Source organism: Anthonomus grandis, chromosome 9, assembly GCF_022605725.1.
Source record: "Anthonomus grandis grandis chromosome 9, icAntGran1.3, whole genome shotgun sequence".
NCBI lineage: Eukaryota > Metazoa > Arthropoda > Insecta > Coleoptera > Curculionidae > Anthonomus > Anthonomus grandis.
The window spans coordinates 16,255,030-16,274,339 of NC_065554.1; the positions used below are offsets into that span (position 1 = coordinate 16,255,030).

The 19,310-nt window shown below is 28.3% G+C and overlaps 1 protein-coding gene across 2 annotated transcripts in view; it reads left to right on the top strand.

Moving 5' to 3' along the window:
• LOC126740224 (heterogeneous nuclear ribonucleoprotein C-like 2) overlaps nt 1-19,310 on the top strand; it is a 446,026-nt gene that overhangs the window by 319,886 nt on the left and 106,830 nt on the right. For both annotated transcript variants that reach the window (XM_050446161.1, XM_050446160.1), the window contains exon 5: nt 10,990-11,147. In XM_050446161.1, the coding sequence (XP_050302118.1) occupies nt 10,990-11,147 (158 nt within the window). The remainder of the gene's footprint in view (nt 1-10,989; nt 11,148-19,310) is intronic.

Here is a 19,310-nt window from a genome sequence, read left to right on the forward strand (position 1 = left end):
ATTATTTCTGATTTATTTTCTCTAAATTTGGTGGTTTAAAACTTTAATAGGTTTGAATTTTGTTTAAAAAGATTTAAATAAGCAATTCAGGGAACAATATTTTCAAAAATGTCTATGGGTGTTATTGCTCTAAAAAAATATTTTTATAAAAATCAAATAATTATTTTTGAAATTTCTTTATTGCCAAAAATTTTACAATTTGTAGACAAAGCCTAAGTAAAAATAAGTGAAAACAGAACATACAACAATAATATGACAACATAGTAAAATAAATATTTAATTTCTATACTGAACCAAAACCTTTTTCGATGATTTTAAGAAATTATTATTAAAATAAAAAAATTATATAAATAATAATGTAATATATAAACCTATACAAATAAATCTAAAAAAAGAATTATTATTATATTTCCTTTTTCTTTAAAAAAGGGATTTTAGAAATTAACCAAATGCAATTTGTTAATTTCACACCTCAATATCAAGAACAAACATTTTTCAGTTATCATCAGATTATTGATAAAAATTATTTCTTTTTAAGTTATTTTAAATAGTAAATTTTAATTACTTTAAAAAATAGGAAAAATTTGATTTATACAGATAAATTAGTAATGATAAAAATCAGTTATATTTGTTTCAGAATAAAATTCCTAAAACTTATTATTATTAAATTATGATGAAAATTATTATTATACACTTTGGATTACCTGATATGATGGCAATTACGGTCCTGGCTTTTCTTTTAATAAAGTAACTTTCAATTAGGTATATCTGGTGATCGATGGTATGAAGAACCGTGTTAGCAAATTTTAGTTGTTGAATTTTGATGTTGAAAAGTTGTTTGTTTGTGAGTTGAAGTTGGTAAATTTTTAACTTGACTCAAAATTGCAAAAGTAATACCTGTTCACAAAAAAAGTTAGTTGTTAAAAACTACCGTTCTATTGCCCTAGTTACAATTATTGGCAAATTTCTTCAGCTTCACTCAAGAAACAGATTGAAAATTATTTTAAACTTAATTCTTAATATTTTATTTAGAGCAACATGGTTTTAGGAAGCAATAATCTGCGATCACGGTAGTTAGTGACTTATGCGAGAAAGTTCTTTTTTGAAAGAGCTATTTTGAAGGAGATCTGCATACCCACGTTACTTTTTACGATTTAATCAGTGTAGAGCATAATATTTTACTACATAAGGTCAAGTTCGGTAGCTTTAATCGTAAAAGTATTAAACTGTTTTTTTTTAATTACTGCAGTCTTATTTAACTGACAAATTGCCAGTTCGTTTACTTTGATGGGTGTAGGTCCAACATTTTGGTACTTCTGCATGGGCTTGCCTATGTTCCTACGTTATCCATTACTTATAGGCTGATGATACTATTTCCCTGACTTAAAAAAATTGAAATATTTGTCTTAGCACACACGAGTCATCTATTTCTCTGAAAACCTGGGCTGTTTCTAATAGATTATATTTGAATGAATCAAAGACTTAACACATAATTTTTTCCCTTCGTGATGCTGCTACTCGTTAAGAGGCCTTGGATGAATCTATAAACTTCTGGGGTATTATTCTGGATAAAGGTTTAACATGGCAATGTTATATAAAGGAAGTGGCTACAAGATTGTCAATATGTACTTTCTTTATTTATACCTTGGCTAGTTCCGTTACATCTCCTACACTAAGGGTAGCCTATTTTAACTATTTTTACTCCTCAATGACGCATAATCTAATTAATTGGGGTCATTCAGTACATATACGCACAAAATGTTTGCTCTGCAACATCGTTGTTTAAGGGTAATTGCGTATGTGGATTACAGAGATTTCTATCCTAATTTAGATATCTTAAGGTCCTAAGCATACCGAGTGCACCCTTGTGCACTCGATATATTGTGCATCTTCTGTTTTTAAGGGAAGACCTTTCCACCTTTGTGACTCCTTCCAATACTTACAATCACTTTGCTAGAGGGTGAAGCTCCTTAGTGGCACCATATCGTAGACTCACGTTTCCATTTACACTTCTATTCACGCAGTGGGGTGTCCTACTATGGCGTTAAGTTGTTTAATGCCTTACGACCCTCAGTTAAAGACTTACCCCTTAATAAATTTAAATTGAGTGTAAAACACTTTTTTATTTTAAAATCATTTTATTCATTGGAGGAGTTTTTTAATGCTAATTTTATTATAATTCTATAACAAAAAATTAAGTACTTTCATGGATTTTATATTAGAATTGTAATATTAATTTTATATGTATGTGTAGCTTTTAGATTTTTATTATTGTAATTCGATATTTTTGACTGGTGTAAGAGTTATATATTTTTTTCACCAATAAATGTATTGAATATTCATTTAAGGTTACATTTTAATTTACCGAAATACTTAAATATAACCGATATATATTTAATATTTAATAGAGTTTAGGCAACATATAAAATATTACGAATTGCATTTAAAAATATGATATATAAGAACCAGTGAGAAAAAAATAATAAAACAAATTGAAATTTTAATAAATATATTTTGGTACAAAATAGATGTGTCTTACAGGTTACCTAAAATTGCTTGTGTTATTTAGATACAATTATTTATATTCCAAGAGAAACATAGAAATGTAAGTTTTATACATCTATTTCATGTCTTAGTCTATTTTTTATTACATTCTTAATAATATACTACACAAAAATATACTTTTCAATTTAAGTTATGTTGGATTCTACTAAATAAATATCATAAAAAGAAAAACTATGATTATTTTATATTTTTTACTGTCATGGGATAAGAATCTATAGTTTTCAAAATATATTATAAAACTATAAATGCTATAATTAAAAAATATGTTTTCCAATTTTTTATCTTGTGTATGCATAATGAACACTTAAATACAAAAAAATATTTTAGAATTCTGTTTTGTCAATTGTTTTAATTAAATTTTGTGTAACTAATACGTCAATGCACTTTATTTAATGGAAAACATAATTTACTTAAAAAAAAACATTTATGCAAGTAAAGAATAAAGTTTAAATTTAATCTTTAATATATCATTGTTATAAAAGTATCAAAAAATTATGTGAACAATGTGTTTTTTTTGTACGCGTTGAACTATAAAATTACAAAATATTTGAAAGTCAAGTTTTTTCAATAGCTTTTATCTTATTTTTATATAAATATTAATCTTGAGATATATAATAAATATTTCATTTACATGAAGTAAAATTAAATATTACGACTTAAATTTACAAAATATAATATTAGATAACTAAAAAAAAAATAATATTTACGCAATTGGTATGTCTATGTACCTCAAGAAATCTCGTGTATGCAGAATACACCATAAAACGCATAAATATTTTAGAAATCAGTTTTTTCATTGGCATTTAATTTAATTTTATGTAGCTAATTATTCCGTGCTTATACTTTTAACCAAATTTTGGAAAAAATTTAAATGTTATTAAAAGAAACATAATATACTTTTAAACATTTACACAAATGAACAATAAAATTTGAATTTATCGAAATATGTCAACACCTTTAATATATGTTATCATTAGATTAACAAGGAAATAAACATTAATTAAAAATTCAGAAAAACCTAAAACTAAATTGTGTTATAAATCAATTGTTTTAAAAGTATAAAATTTTAACGAATAAAGTTAATTTTAAAATATTGTTAGAAAATATAACTATAAATTTAAATTATCCCAAAAAAAAATATTTAAAATATGGACTCCCTTTCTTTCTTGTTCTTATAATACGTTATCAAGTTCTTTTTACATTCAAAAAGAGAATTCATCATTCGTCTACTAATATACAATTTTTGATCAAATTATAATTATGTTGTCTTAAAAATATAATATTTATAAGGCCATAGATCGAGCTCATGCCAGATTCTCGTAAAGTAATTATTTGATACTTAGAATTCAAGCCGCGCCTGTTTAAATCCGGATATTCAACTGGAAATCGTTGTTGCTTTCACGGAAACAGATTTCGGTCTGGAGTTTTGGAGATTAACCCCATTAGGAACAACGAATTTCCCGAAGCCTTGACAAGGCCCAGAATGTCGGCAACTTAGCATAATTGTTTGCAACTGACGTTGGAGAGAACGGACCTTATTCTATTCAGTTTCACTTTTAAATATACCGCCACAAAATTCTCGATGTTGGATTTAATTATTTCAGAAGAATTTAATATCGACTTAATGTCGATACTTGATACGACAAAGCCCTATTCATTTAAAAGTAGAATATGTAGGTATTTTTCGAAAAACCAAATAAAAACCACTTGATAAACTATGCACATTTTCACCCGCAGGAGGATCCGTTTGTTTCCGGGAAATAAGCGGCTTATTGGTATGTTGCATTGCATGTCGGTGCGCGGTAATATCTGATTGGCTATTGATTTCAGACTTAGAGTACAAGCTAAGGGTAAAACGAATGAAGAATTAGGGCTGTATATATATTTAAATTCAATCAAGTTTTAGAAAGTTATTTATTGAATTTAAATATACTTTACGTTTTTTCTTAATACGTTTACGTGTTTAAATTGTTTATAACGTTCATTCACTTAATTTTAGGGGGTGGAGAGCAGAATTAGGTATAGTTAATTAAAACCCAAAGTTAATAATTACCAGAGTTTTTAAACTTTATTTAGACTTAAATAATGTATACAAGTATTTTATAACTATTAGTGTAAGAGTGCTGCTTTTTCCCCAAATTTAGGGGTACACAATTGTTTAATTATGCTGATGGAGAGTTCTACTGTACTGTTTTAGCTAATTTTACGTTGGCCGTAGGACCGCAGCTTATATGGCGCTGAACCAATTAGCATAATAATTAAAACAAACTTGTACTACATAAAATATAATCTTAAAATATGCTTATTAGAAAGAAAAATTTTAGAATTTACACTTGCAGGTTTAAAATAAGGACTATACTTGCGTATTGCGAATTACTTACGTATTACTTCTGAACAGGTAACTTTACTTTTTACACCTAATAACAGTAAAAATCGGCTAACGTACATCTCCTGCATTAACTTACGATGACCAAACTCGTAACTAGGGACTAGGTATAAAATTATTTATAGACTTTATCACTAGATCACTAAGAGTGTAAAAGGGAAAGAGAGAGACTCGTCTTGCGTATTAGAGATAATAAGAAAAACTCCTTAAGCAACTTCTCGTTTTGACCATAACTACAACTCGCGACTCGACTCATACATTTCTCCTATAACGCCTCATACATAAGCAAACAATATTAAAGGAGAGGGAGAGATCTAGGGTATAAGGTGCAATAGGGAATAAGCATAATTTGTGAACATCTCACCTTAATTGTCAAATAAGAAAAGATTCTAGGTAGTAAATTTACTATAGTGTTATGCATATGAAGATCTCAAGATTGTGCTTAAGATTCATCTCAAGATTGTTCTCAAGAAAGTGTTTAGGCATAGGCAGCTATAGAAATTAAAAAGATGACAAAATAGAGAAAGCGATTTCTATTGTTAATGACATTGTAAGTTTCAAAAAAGATATGTTGATTCTGGGCTGACCATAGAAGAATTGTGTTACAGATTTTGAAGATCAAATTGATTCGGAAATTGTTTTTACTAATAATCATAACATATAAGATACTTTTAAAACCAAAGTATATATCAAGTTAGATATTAAAACAATTTTTTATTTTTCAGAATTGAAACCAAATATACTGTCTGTCAGTAAGATGATTGAAAATAATGACAGTGTAGTTTTCAATGATAAAAATTTATTACAGTGTAGTTTTCAATGATAAATATTTATTTGTTCTATGAACTGGACGTTTTAAAAGAGTAGAGTTTCTTTACTGTAATAGAACTAGTTTCTGGAGAGGTATAGTAGAGAAAGCTTGAACCTGTGACCCGACTCAATATGCAGCAATTAAAAAATAGAATCGCTAATTGCATCATTCATACTAATTGCCGAAAAGATCACTGTCAAAACCATTCAGTAAATTAGAAGATAAGAAGGCAAATACCTTTTTGGATTAGTATCTTTGCAGGAGCGCAATTTGAATAAAAGACATGTCACAGCTACAGCGGTGTTATGTCTTTTATTCAAATTGTAGCTGCATTATACAGGATGGCCAACTAAGAATGCTACTGTAACTCAAAACATACTCCTTAAAAATCCTTGCGGTGAAAATATTATAATAAATAGTCGACTAAGACATTTCTAAAATACAGGGTCTTTTTCCACCAAAAACTGTCGAACGAAAAAAGTTTCACATTGTCCTCTACTTTAAAGATCAAGTATTTTTTTGTTAGGTTAACCTATGGGAATTCACAAAAATGCAACTTTCTTAGATTCATCATTGCAGTTACCCCTAAAAACTTTTAGAAACTGAAAAATAGTTTTCAGGTTTTTCTCTTGGCCGTTTTTACTATAAGATTTTTTACCGCAAGCCTCTGCGATGATTACGTTCCAAGATACAGTACCTCGCATTCTTAGTTAGCCACCCAGTACACTCAATTTAAAGAGTCTCTCTATGAAGTTACTTCTGAAAACAGTAAGAAAAGTAGACAGGTGTAAAAGCTAAATAAAAATTTGGTTTTTTACTTTATTGCACAAATTCATGTTTCAGTCCAGCTTAGAAAGACGTTTTAACTCAAAAGTATTAAGTTTTCTATATTCTTAGGCTATCATCAGCAAACAACGGGCCACAGATTATTGGTACTGAAAAACCAGACTTAAATGCAAAAAAACTAATACTGTATTAAAGAATAATTTTCGTATGCATGGAGAAGGACTTAAAGGATCGCCTTCGTCACTAAAAACTCTCATCACGAAGCACATACCTCATTCTTCTTCTTTAGGTAACTTACCGTTTCCGATGTTAGCAATCATGTTGGCAATTATAACTTTTTTGTAACAGCTCGAAATAATTCTGCTGACTTTTTGCCAAACTAAGTCCGTAAGTTCATGATATTTTTCTTCGAGGCTCTCTTTCACCCAATACCTTTCCTTGTATTATGGTTTGCAGTAGGAAATATCGATCTTGTTTTTCATAACATGCTCCAGGTATTCTGGTTTTTTTTTCCACCATACATTACTTCTAGATCTTTTTTCATTTTTCTTGGCACTTCTATGTTTGTAATGTGAACTGTCCATGGTGTTTTGAGCATTCTCCTATACAACCACATGCTGAAATGCTTTCAGCTTTTTAGTGGTGGCTTCTGTGAGTATCCGGGATTCTACGCCTTACTTTCGTCTTAAAGGATATGTTGTGACTTTATAACGTCCTTAATTTTTCATATACGATATTTTATTTCTTGTGAATTGTGCCATTGTTTATTTGTAATGGTTCCAGGGTAGCAATATTGTTGAACACGTTTAATTCTAGTTTCGTCGAGATAGGTCATCTCCATTTATAACTCTTTTGCTGATGATCATTTATTTAATTTTCTGTACCTTATTATTAAAACCAAAATATTCACTATACTGCGCCTTATGGTTTATTACCCTTTGCAGTGCTTCGAAGCTATCTGCTATCACCAAGGTATCGTCGGCTTAATCGAATATTATTTGGTCTGACGCTGTTTAAGAGGATACATTCTTTTATAATCTTCTAAATATCAAAGGCAAGAGTGCCTCTCTGGTTCCACCTGTATTTATAAAACCAAATTGGTTTTCGGACATCTGTTCTTCGCATTTGTTGTAAATTATTCTGTAGATGATTTTGAGAAACAATTTTAGCATATAAAACATCAGACTGCTGGTTTGACATTCCTCGTACTTTGCTCCAGGCTTCTTGGGCAACGCTAAAAATCTGATTGCAGTCAAAATGTCGGTAATCCCGTCTATTCCTTCATCTTCCAACACTTCACCTTCTACTGCTACTGATTAGTGTCAGTGCTTTACAGTTCGCTTCTTGTGACAGTGGGTATGGGCCTTTCAGGCCTTGATCTTCAAAAAGCTCTCACTGATTATCAGATCATGTTTGTCAATGATAGTTTTTCCATTTGTGTCTATGATCTTCATAACTTATATTTGTTTTTAAAGGTAAAAAGTGGTAACTCTTTTATTTTTTTGTGTAGGTTAAAGCTGTCATGCCCAACTAGTAGTATTTCCATTTCTGAGCATCTCTCTGCTGCTTCTTTTTCCTTGGCTTCTTTAATTTTTTTTTAATTTTATTTTTTTTTTTCTATTCTTCATTACTTTTATATATTCTTCTGTATTCCATGAGTTTTAAAATTTCACCTCGTCATCCGACATTCTTTTTGGTTTCCTTTTCTAGTGTTGAAAACATCCATTATAATCTACATTTTTATACACTTATACACTCTATACACTCATTGGTCATCAAGTGTATGGAGAAAGAGAGATCGATGTTAGGGTGGGTATAAGGTCTTATAGGAAATAAGAATAATTTGTAAGCAATAAATATCTCCCATCGATCACTACTATGACTCCCAAGTCGACTTACACACTACATCTCGGTAACAACACAACTGGTCTGTGTATTGCAACTCTTGGGCCTGAAATTGCTAACCAAGAGTCAATAATAGGGAATAATTATTATATTAATAATGAGAGAGAATATATAATAATGAGCAACTTCTTATTTTGACCGAGACTACGACTCGCTTTTGACGTTTCTTTAATAACGACTTAATTGGATCGTACAACTTTTTACTCGTTTGTTTATTTAGTGGTACCAGCCGTTAAGGGTTTCAATTTGATTACACACAATTTAGAAGAAGTATTTCTTTCCAAGCCTATGAAATATAATAAAATATTTGCTAAAATCATGGTTAGTTACCTTCTTTAAAACTTTCTAGGTGAATTTCAATACTCCCTATTATTTTTAAACTTTCAAAAACTGTTTTTTTATTTAAAAACAATGTTAGCAACTTGATTAGAAATAATGTAAATAGCAAGTGGTGACATGCAAAAAGCAGGAGTTTTGATAGGTGACCAACATAAGTTATATCTACTGGCAACTGCAGCATATTTACATGACAGCATATTTAGAAAAAAAGACGTAACAACAGCAGATGCTATTTTAACTCTAGTAAAATATCTAAGAAATGCTTTTGAAAATAAGGATAAGTAGGTATAGAGTTTTAGAGGTATTTAGAATATAGCAACTGTAGACTCTGTAAACCCATATATTTTACTTGGCAAACTGCATTTTTATGAAACTAGGGGGGAGTCTTTCTAAGTATCTTATCTTAAGAAGAGAATCCAGGTCGACTACTATAGTGATAACATTATGATGCTTCATTTAAAATCCCGTTCAAGAATGGAAGGACCCGAAAAGATTATTGAAAATAGTACTGCAAAACTGCTGATAGACGTATTTCAAGTTTGTAATAAGATGTACATACATACGCTGTAAAAACTTTTAATGGTTCATGTATTTAATATTTGCTTAATATGAGCTGGGTTAATCAACTGGCAAATCAGTAATTCGTTAGTAAAAAAAATTATTTGTCGAGGAACCTAAAAATAAGAATTTAAGATTAAATGTCTAAAATTCCATTGCACGGAAATCTGTATTTTTTTTTAAATTTTACATTGAAAATCATAAGCCTTACTGGACTGATTTTAATAGATCACCGTGTATATATTTTAACCATACGTGAAACCGATGTGTATGAACTGGACTCCCAATTTTGCGAGATTTTCTTTAATATCCTTTCTTTTGAGTATTTACCAATTGAGTATTATATATTCGGCTGTGGTTATATTTGAAGATTTATAATTCATAATAATTGCAGAATGATGTATGGGCAAATTTACTATAACATATATATTTCATGAGTAAAAACTGCTAAGATGTTTAAAATTTATATCGCATTTACTCAAATGCAATGTTAAGAATATAAAAGGATACTTATTTATATTTTTTAATACTGTTTTCCATGGTTATTTAAGAAAATTTAGTTTAAATAATTGAAAAATTATAGGAACTGTCATGGATTAGTTTTACTGGTTACTATGGATACATTTAGATTTTTGTTTATCCATTTTGCATCATTACTGCCTAAATTTTTTTAAATAAAATTTTTAGGCAAATTTCACCAGAATTTATGTAAAATTTTAACTTGATATTTATAAATTGTAAAAACTTTTCTTGATTTTAGCTTTATTGTAAACTTATAAATAGTATTTTTACAATGGGTCAAATATTATTATTTTTTTCTGTTATAGAATTCCGTTTTTGTATAAAGTTTTTATAAATCTTTCTTATAAATTACGTAAAAAATGACACAGAATAGCTGAGTTAGCAATTTTTTTATCAAACCTCATTAAACTTAACAATTTTGATTTTAAGGGAGAAAAATATTTTTTCTTTAATTTTGTTTCCTCTTTTTATTTTTAATACTAAAATGGGTTGAAAAGAAAATTTCATTACACTTAAAATAAATAATCACTTTTCCCTATTTTGATTTAAAATTCTAACGTTGTAGTTGACCCCCGTAATTAATGATATGAGCAAAATCTTTCCGTGTTTAATTGACTTATTATGTATACCAATAGGTTTTCATAGATGAGTACGAGTCATAAAAGAATTAAAGCTATCGAAATCCAGAAGATTGCTCATATATTCTAGCTTACTCTATATAATGTATGAAATTGTATAAACAAATGGATAAAATTATTAAAACATCTTTACGCTTTTATGAATTTTAATAAAAAGTTACTCACATGGCTGACCGATAGTGGCGATTTTCTGACGTCCATTATATTAAAATGCAGTGCCATGAATACATTTTAGTTATGTTGTGTCAGATCTGAGCGATATGGAAATGTTAAACACAGATTGTGTATAAAATGTATTCAACTGTGATCTGTGCGGCTTTACGCTAAAACGTTCATATTTATTTATAACGTTTATATTTATTTATTCATCCGTTTTTTAAGGCGTAAAAAGTCATGTTTTCTACTTTCTTCTATTTTAATTTATAATATTTTGCATGTCCATATATTTTTTATTTATAAAAAATTATTGTTAATTTCAGACAAGCGAGTAAAATTAAAATGAGCAAAGTAGGCAATCAGACAAATTCCCAGGATCCGCAAGCAGTCAACTCTCGTGTCTTTGTGGGAAACTTAAATACGTTTCAATGTTCCAAAACTGATGTTGAACGCATGTTTCAGCGATATGGGCGACTTGCTGGTAAGTTTAACTTAACATTTGTATTATAGTAGATTTAATTAGCATCGTGCCTCATTTTGGGTAAAAAATTGTATTTTTGAAACCAAATTTTCTGTTTTTATGCTCCATGAATTTTGTATATAAATAAATTAAAATTACATAGTCTAATAATATTGTAAAAGCACATACAGCGCAATTGTCAAAGGCCTTTTAAATATTGCCAAAATGATAAGATTATATGTTGTATAGGCCCATCGCTCTATAAACTGATTTTACTATGGATTTTATTAAAAAAATTTATATTAAATAATACGTGATTGATTAAAATGAACTTCTAAATGTATTTGGAGAAATGTTTAATATATATATATATATATATATATATATATATATATATATATATATATATACAGGGTGTTCATTTGCCACCACGGATTTATCGAAAACCACTGTTTAAAAAAAAAACGCCGAAATACAACTTTCTAACCTAAAACTACTTCACCCAGGGCCATCTCCTTAAAAATTTTAAATGGCAAGAGTAATAGCTTGTTTAAAAGGTCTTTCGAAGTCTTTTATGTTGACGTTTGATTTTTTTAAATCGGTCAATTCGTTTTCGAGAAAATTAGAAAAATCTTTGTTTATCTTAATTTGTTCAGATAGAAAACATAAACATGAAAATATCAGTTTTTATTTCAACAAGTGTGCAAAATGTTGCCCGTTTTTAGCCAAACAATGATAAAGGTGATGTTCAAATTCCTGACGGACATTTTCAAAAACATGTTGTGGGATATCATGGCAGCTGTCGGTGATGCCTTGACGAAGTTCATCCAAACTTTCAGGTTGGGGAGTAAACACAATAGATTTCAAATGATAGAAAAAAGTCTAACGGCGTTATATCAGGAGATCTAGCAGGCCATTCTATAGGCCCCCTTTGCCCTATCCCTTTATCTGGAAACTCGTCATCTAGCCATTGCCGAACGGAAAGAACATAGTGAGGAGGAGCGCCGTCTTGCTGGAAATATATTTCAGACTCATCAAGTATAGGGTTTCCATCATCATCGATTTGGTTTTCAATGGATTTAGTGATAAGCGGATTAATGGTATTTTCCAACATATCTAAATAAATGTTCCATTTAAATTTCCGTTATTAAATAATGGCCCAATCACTTTATTTCCTAAAATGCCTGCCCATACATTAATTTTTTGAGGGTACTGGGTATGCCCTTCTACAAATGCATGAGAATTTTCATTGCTCCAATATCTACAGTTATGCTTATTAACAAATCCATTTAGATAAAATGTGCATTCATCGCTGAAGCAGATATTCTTTACATGAATAGTATATCATTAATCGTTTCAGTAATTTTTTCACAAAACTCAACTCGCCTATCGAAATCGTCTTCGGTTAACTCTTGCAATTATTATTTTCTAATTATTATTTAAATTATTTTCATTTTGAATGGATGAAATTTATAAAGTTTGGTAACAGGTTATGTGTGAACAGAGCCTAATGAAAGACCAGTGGCAGCAACAATTTTGCTTAATGAAGTATTAGGATTTATTCCAAAATGGCCCCAAACTTCAACTTAAGCGGCTTCATTCAAAATTCGCCGATGATCGCGTTTTTTATTTGCAACAGATCCTGTTTCAGTAAACTTAGTAACAAGGTCCAAAACATACCTATGCGAAGAAGATTTTTTACAACAAATTAAATAACAAATTAAGAAAAACAAAGATTTTTCTAATTTTCTCGAAAACGAATCGACCGATTTAAAAAATCAAACGTCAAAATAAAAGACTTCAAAAGACCCTGGGGGGCAATAAGTGAAGTAATTTTAGGTTAGAAAGTTATCCCCCCTTGACAAACCTTTTGACGTATTTTGACGTACCTTTTTAAACAGTGGTTTTCGATAAATCCGTGGTGGGAAGTATTCAAATGAACAACCTGTATATAGCAATTAAAGTACACTTAATATATTGATTACGCAAAATAAAAGAAGCGTAATAAAATAGCAAATAAATCCTAAGGAAATAAGGATGTCACGATAAAAGAATAAGTCAGAAAATAAATGTGTTTCGTCGTAAGTAGATTTATACTTATTTATTACGAAACAGCCTGAACAACAGAGAGTCTAAACTATTATTTTCCAAGTATCACGCCTTTCAATATTCGTAAATCTTGCACCAATAAACGTTCGTTATCAATTCTCTATCTGTTAGCAGTCAATATGGCCGCTTCGTAACGACCTTAACGTCTTGCTTGTCGACAATAAAATAGCTTGAATACGGGTCTTCTCGTTCGAATACTGAAATTTTCTTGTTTGATAAAACTCCTGGAATATGCAGTAGCGATTTGTAATTTGTAATTTTTTTTCGCAAAAAAAAGTAAACTGCTTGATAATTTTAATATGCATCATATTTAAACGACCATTTAAAAAATATTTTTAGAGTAAATATTAAGCTATTGAGAGAACGAGTAGTAAATCTTAAATACATTTTAAGAACTCATGCATATTTTAGGTTTAAAAAGCTCTTCTGTTAAGTTTCTTCAAACTTGGGAAAGGTATATGGGCACATATGATTTAGACAACTAACACACGCAAATCTTTACACTTGTATTTATAGAAATTTACGTATATTTAACGTACAGTGATAGAGGATTATATGCAATCAATATAGACATATAAAAAAACTGTTTATTTTTCTTAAACTTGTACGACTTTTGATACATTTCATCCTTAATGTAAGTCTTATGCTTAATCATATGGCATTTATATACAGGTTAATCAAAAAGTATTAGACATGTCTTTCCTATTAATGCTTCGAAAGAAAAGCCGTGATTTTTCCTGTTCGCTCTGAAGGCCGAAACTTTGGCATTAAGAGGAAAAAAGATTTAAATGGCTTGGATTTTACTTGACCCTACATTCAATCATTAAGACTCAAAAATATAGTATGTGTCTTTTCATATTATTTTTCCATTTATATTATTCTTTCTTATATAACAGTCAGCGATTGCGTTTCCATACTGGTATATGGAAGAATAAATAGTCTTTTGCTTTTAAAATTGTCTAACGTTTATATTAATAGGTAAAAGCTGACCCTCTAATACTGAAGTGTATATTATAGTAGCGGAAATTGATTGAGAATTCATTTAGATAAGATTTTAGTTTTGGTAAAATATTTATTAGAACTAATAACACACAACATATCGGAAAAATTGACCGGTATGGAATGAATTGCATTTTATTTATATTTTTATATTATCTATGGGGTAAAATAAAATCTTCAATAAAATTATGCATTTTTTCATTCAATATAAAAATGTGATCTATGCTCAAACTATATAATATTTAAAACTTGTATACTTTTTTGATTACAGCCACTCTTTTTCAACATGCAGTTAGACTTCAGACTCTATTGAAGTCTTGTATCCTTCTCCGTAAGGTGTAAAAAACTACAGTTTTCATATTTTCCAGGACGAGCCAAAACAAACGTCTTACTATAATTCTCAAAGTTTCATTCGATAATTCCTCTAAATCAACTTTTAAGGATAAAATCAATTGATGTGCCTGATAGGTCTTCAAAATCTCTTATAGATCCTACAGTCGAAATAAATGTTAAATTAATGTAAAAGTAGTCAACTTTACTTCTTGAATTTCTACAGTTCAGTACAGATAATTAAAAGTATTTGTTATGTTTTTTAAGTGTGAAGCAAAAGATTTATTAGGTGCTCATGACCAATGTATAAACCAAGAAATCTAAATAAGCATTTTTGTAAGAATAAATTTATGCTTTTTTATAGAACCTATTATGTGCGTATATTGTATTATATTTTAAACAAACGTCAAAACCACAAGCAGCCTCTTAATAAACTTATTATAAAAAACCTGATTCTTCTGTCTTTATATAGAAAAATATACGATTAATCGATTTTAATAGATGAGGTAAATATCTCTTCTCTCGCATCTTCACGACACCGTGCTAATCCTTAGGAAGAATTCTTAACTATATGAGTTTATTAGGGTATACAACCACCTGTTCTGGAAACTCAAAAATATTAGATGTAAAAGGAAATTTAGCCAAGGTATAAAAAAATAATTAGATAATAAACGAAAAAATGTGAATGTGAAGTATAATATTTTAAAAGTTGAAATTGTTAATAATACAATTTTTTTAATATAATGTTTTATTATATTTATTAATAATAAAAATTGAATTTTTTTTTTAATATCCGACAACTAAGCGTTAAATGGCTACTTGTTAAAAACATTAAAAAAAAAATTAAAACCCAGTTTTTTTTTAAACTGCCTCTTTTGTGTATTGTGTATTGTACAATTGCAAACTAAACAGTTAGAAATCAGATTACGTTTATTTGAATTTCTTGCTTCTTAGAACTGACTATTATGTCATACTTGTTTCAAAAAAAGTATTTCTGAACTATACCAAATATAAAATATTGTAAGAATCTAAAGTGAAGTAAAAATTGTAAAATACATAAAAGTTAGTAACTTTTATTGCATCTATAAGCCTAACGATTTTAAAGACCACAAACGAAGTTAGTCTAGAATTCGTTGAATATTGTTAAAAGCCTTTTATTTATTATCTTCCATATTTTAATACTTGGAAATTGTTTTCGGGCCAGTTTTAAATAGGACATATTTATAATATATTCCAATTTCAATAATATTTAATTAACTAGTTTATAATATTCCTTATAACCTTTTTTAATCAAGTTTAGTTTATTTGGTGTGAAATAATTTGAAGTGGGTTTTTTATTTTTATACTTATTTAAAAAAATATTAAAATTTTAAAAAAAAAATATTGCAGAAATATATTAAAAATCCAGATGCCGCTTTATACCAAATAAACAATTCTTTACTTATTTTATTTCGTATAAAAGATGTATGCTTTCTAAATGCTACCCTAATTCAAGTGGTCTTTCAGTAAAAAAAAAACAACAAAATTAACTAAGGTCAATTTCAGAAAACGCTGAACGATATCGATAAGTCACTTCATTAGATCTCGAGTCGAAAAATTGCGTTATGTAGCAATCAGTAAGAAATGAAATTTTGTTTCTCTTCGCTTCCTTTTATTTAATTTTTCCGTTGCTTGATTGATGTTTGAACGCATTTCTGTTTGTGCGGAGGGTAGATAATATACTTTAAATTGTGTTCTTTAAACCATAAAAATTGATTGCGGACCACCTAGATTGAAACCTAAGATGCCTTAGTATACATAGTGATGACGAAATCATTTTTCACACCTTCATTATTTCTTTTTTGAGTAAGAGTTTTTAAATTTAGATCGCTGATATTTTTTATTAAAAAAAAATTAGTGAATATCACTTCTGGTACACAGACTTACCGAATTCTTACCGAACACAGACCTTTGTCAGTAATTTCAAAAGGTACCGTGTATATTTTCTTACGCCATTCGTTGGAGTAATACAATTTTTAAAATACCGGTACAGGAGCCAGTGTTTCCAATTTATTATGGTGTGATGTCATTAATCGATTAGTTTTTTATCTGACTAGATTTCAAGAACTTAATCGAGTTTTTCTTTGCAATTTTCTCAAACATATAAAATAAGATGAGGCCTTTTTTTAAATATATAATAAGGTATAAGCTAGTCTATAGATAAATGGTTCATAGAGTGAACTACGCCTAGAGTTGATAATAGTTTTAGAAAACCAAAATGGTATAAATAAAATTTAAGCACAAAATTATTTCTTACATAAGGAGTTTTTTAAGAATTTTTTTACAGCTCCTGACTTCTTTATTTTAAAATTAAAAAAACAACAGAAAATTTACAAAATTTAAAAATTTCTAAAAACTTACAAAAGACAAATTTGCTACTTATATACTTACAGCATTATTTGCAAGCACAATAACTTAAAACCATCTTTAGCCATCCCTCTTTCTCTCTTTCTATCTCTAACAGTTTCCAACACAGCAATACAGGTGTCAGTAATACTAGACATACTGTATCAACGAGTATATTAGGTATTTACACCCAAAACGCAATAAATTATCTAATAATAAAATAAATATATAAATATTTTATAATTCTGTAATAATATTAGTATTGCAAGTATTGAAATACGCATTTAATTATGCATAACTTAAATGGACACAAGTCCTCACCTGAATATTCAATCATTTCGTATCTAATATTCTAAATAGATCTTAATTGAGAATAGTGCTGTTACTTATGGCCATTATGTCTACCTTGAAGAAGCTTTCCATAAGTTTTATTAAGATTTAAAAATCTCGACATATGTTCATTCATTAAATTTCATAACTTCCCTATATTACCACTATACCATTTTAGATCTTCATGTCTATCTAATCTATATTTACCCTAATATTATAATCATAATTCAAGCAAAACAATATCCTATTCTTTAAAAAATCCCTTTCAGTTAAAACCAATTTGGCTCTTATGTTGCTAGATAAAACTAACCCACGCAGACAGATACTTTAATGTATATTCTTTACTAAAATTTATCTTAAATAATGATTGCAACTTCGCAAAGCTATTTCATTATCTCAAAACTGCTGATTAAAGATATTTAATTCTAATATATTTATTGTATGCTTGGTAGTGTTGTTAAAGGAAGAAAAGTACCGAGGAATCAAGAAGAATTAAAGGACAACATAATAAACTATACTCCTGGCCTATATCTTAAAAACATAATTTTAAAATCTGCATTTCTATATAAAAATATTTTTCTATTATATAATTTATTACTCTATTTATAATAATATAAATGTATTTATAATATACTATATATTTTTTTATTACATAAGATTTTGCAAGAATTTCCTATAAGCAAAGAGCCTTCACTTACCGCAAAAAAAAACTTTAATAGGAGAAGACGCATTTACTTATATTTCATGTTTTTTCAGAAAAAAAGAACTAAATTTCGAAGATTGAATAACATTTCACAAAAAGAAAATTACAGGCAATTTTAACCGCGATACAGAATCCTAAACAATATTTACTATAGTAATTTTAATTTAACTATTTACTACTTAAACTTTTAATTTATTGTAATTGCAAATTAATTTACCATAATCTAAATTCTAATTACTTAAAATATATTAATACTAATTACTTACTACTAATAAATTATTATTTTACTTACTAATAAATTAATATTTTCTTTTTAATTTTAGAATTTTTGCCTTTACAACAAACAAATTAATGTTGGTTGATATACCAAACTAATCAGACGAAATAGTGGCAGACGTATATCTTAATGGGAATAAATTGTACTTTCTGAACCTTAATGGTAGAAATAAATTCTCAGGTAAACGAAATTTCAGCGAATGGGTTTTGTTGTGCAATTTTATTTTCGGTTTTAGCAAAATGAAGCTTTAAAACATATTACACTTAGGAACAAAATGAAAATAATATTTAATTTGAAACCTGTTTATATAATTGGTCTTAAATATATTATAAAAAGAGACTTTTTATTGGTTAATTTTTGTGCAAGATGCATAACTTAAATCTATACGACTCTCTAAAATTAAATAAAATAAAAAGTTTAATGGATTTAGGTAAATTTAAAATAATTCAGTTAATCGCTTGCAGCCCAAGTCCAATGGAGTGTTTTATCATCTTTCTGCAAGAAAGGATACTCGCTTCGCGTTAAGTATCTATCTCAGCTTCGGTTGTTCATTAGTTACAGTTCACTAGATGGTTATAAGAGAAACTTTACGAATTTGCGAAAAACAGAATTTTACTTTTAATTAATATTAAACGACGCTGTATTAGTATCAAATAAACGGACTTAAAACTCTAAATCTTTGGCTTGGTTGTGTACTATTTACAATCGTATGGTATTGTTGTTTAAACGGATGGTACAATAGTCATTTTATTTCAATTGCATTCTCGTTAGATATTGATAAAACATAGCCTCATGTCACAAATACGGTAATTATATTGTTATTGCTATTTTGATATAGAGCGTCAACTTAGTTTTGAGGAGGTGCAAATTCTGGATTTTATATCAAATTATAAAATAGGTTTGTTTGATAGATGATTCACATAAGCAATATGCTTAATATTTATTTATAGTCATTTTTAATTTAAATTATATTATATGTAAAAAAAAGGAAAAAGATATTAATCTGAATTAATATACATGTAATATAATAAGAACAAATAACATAATTACC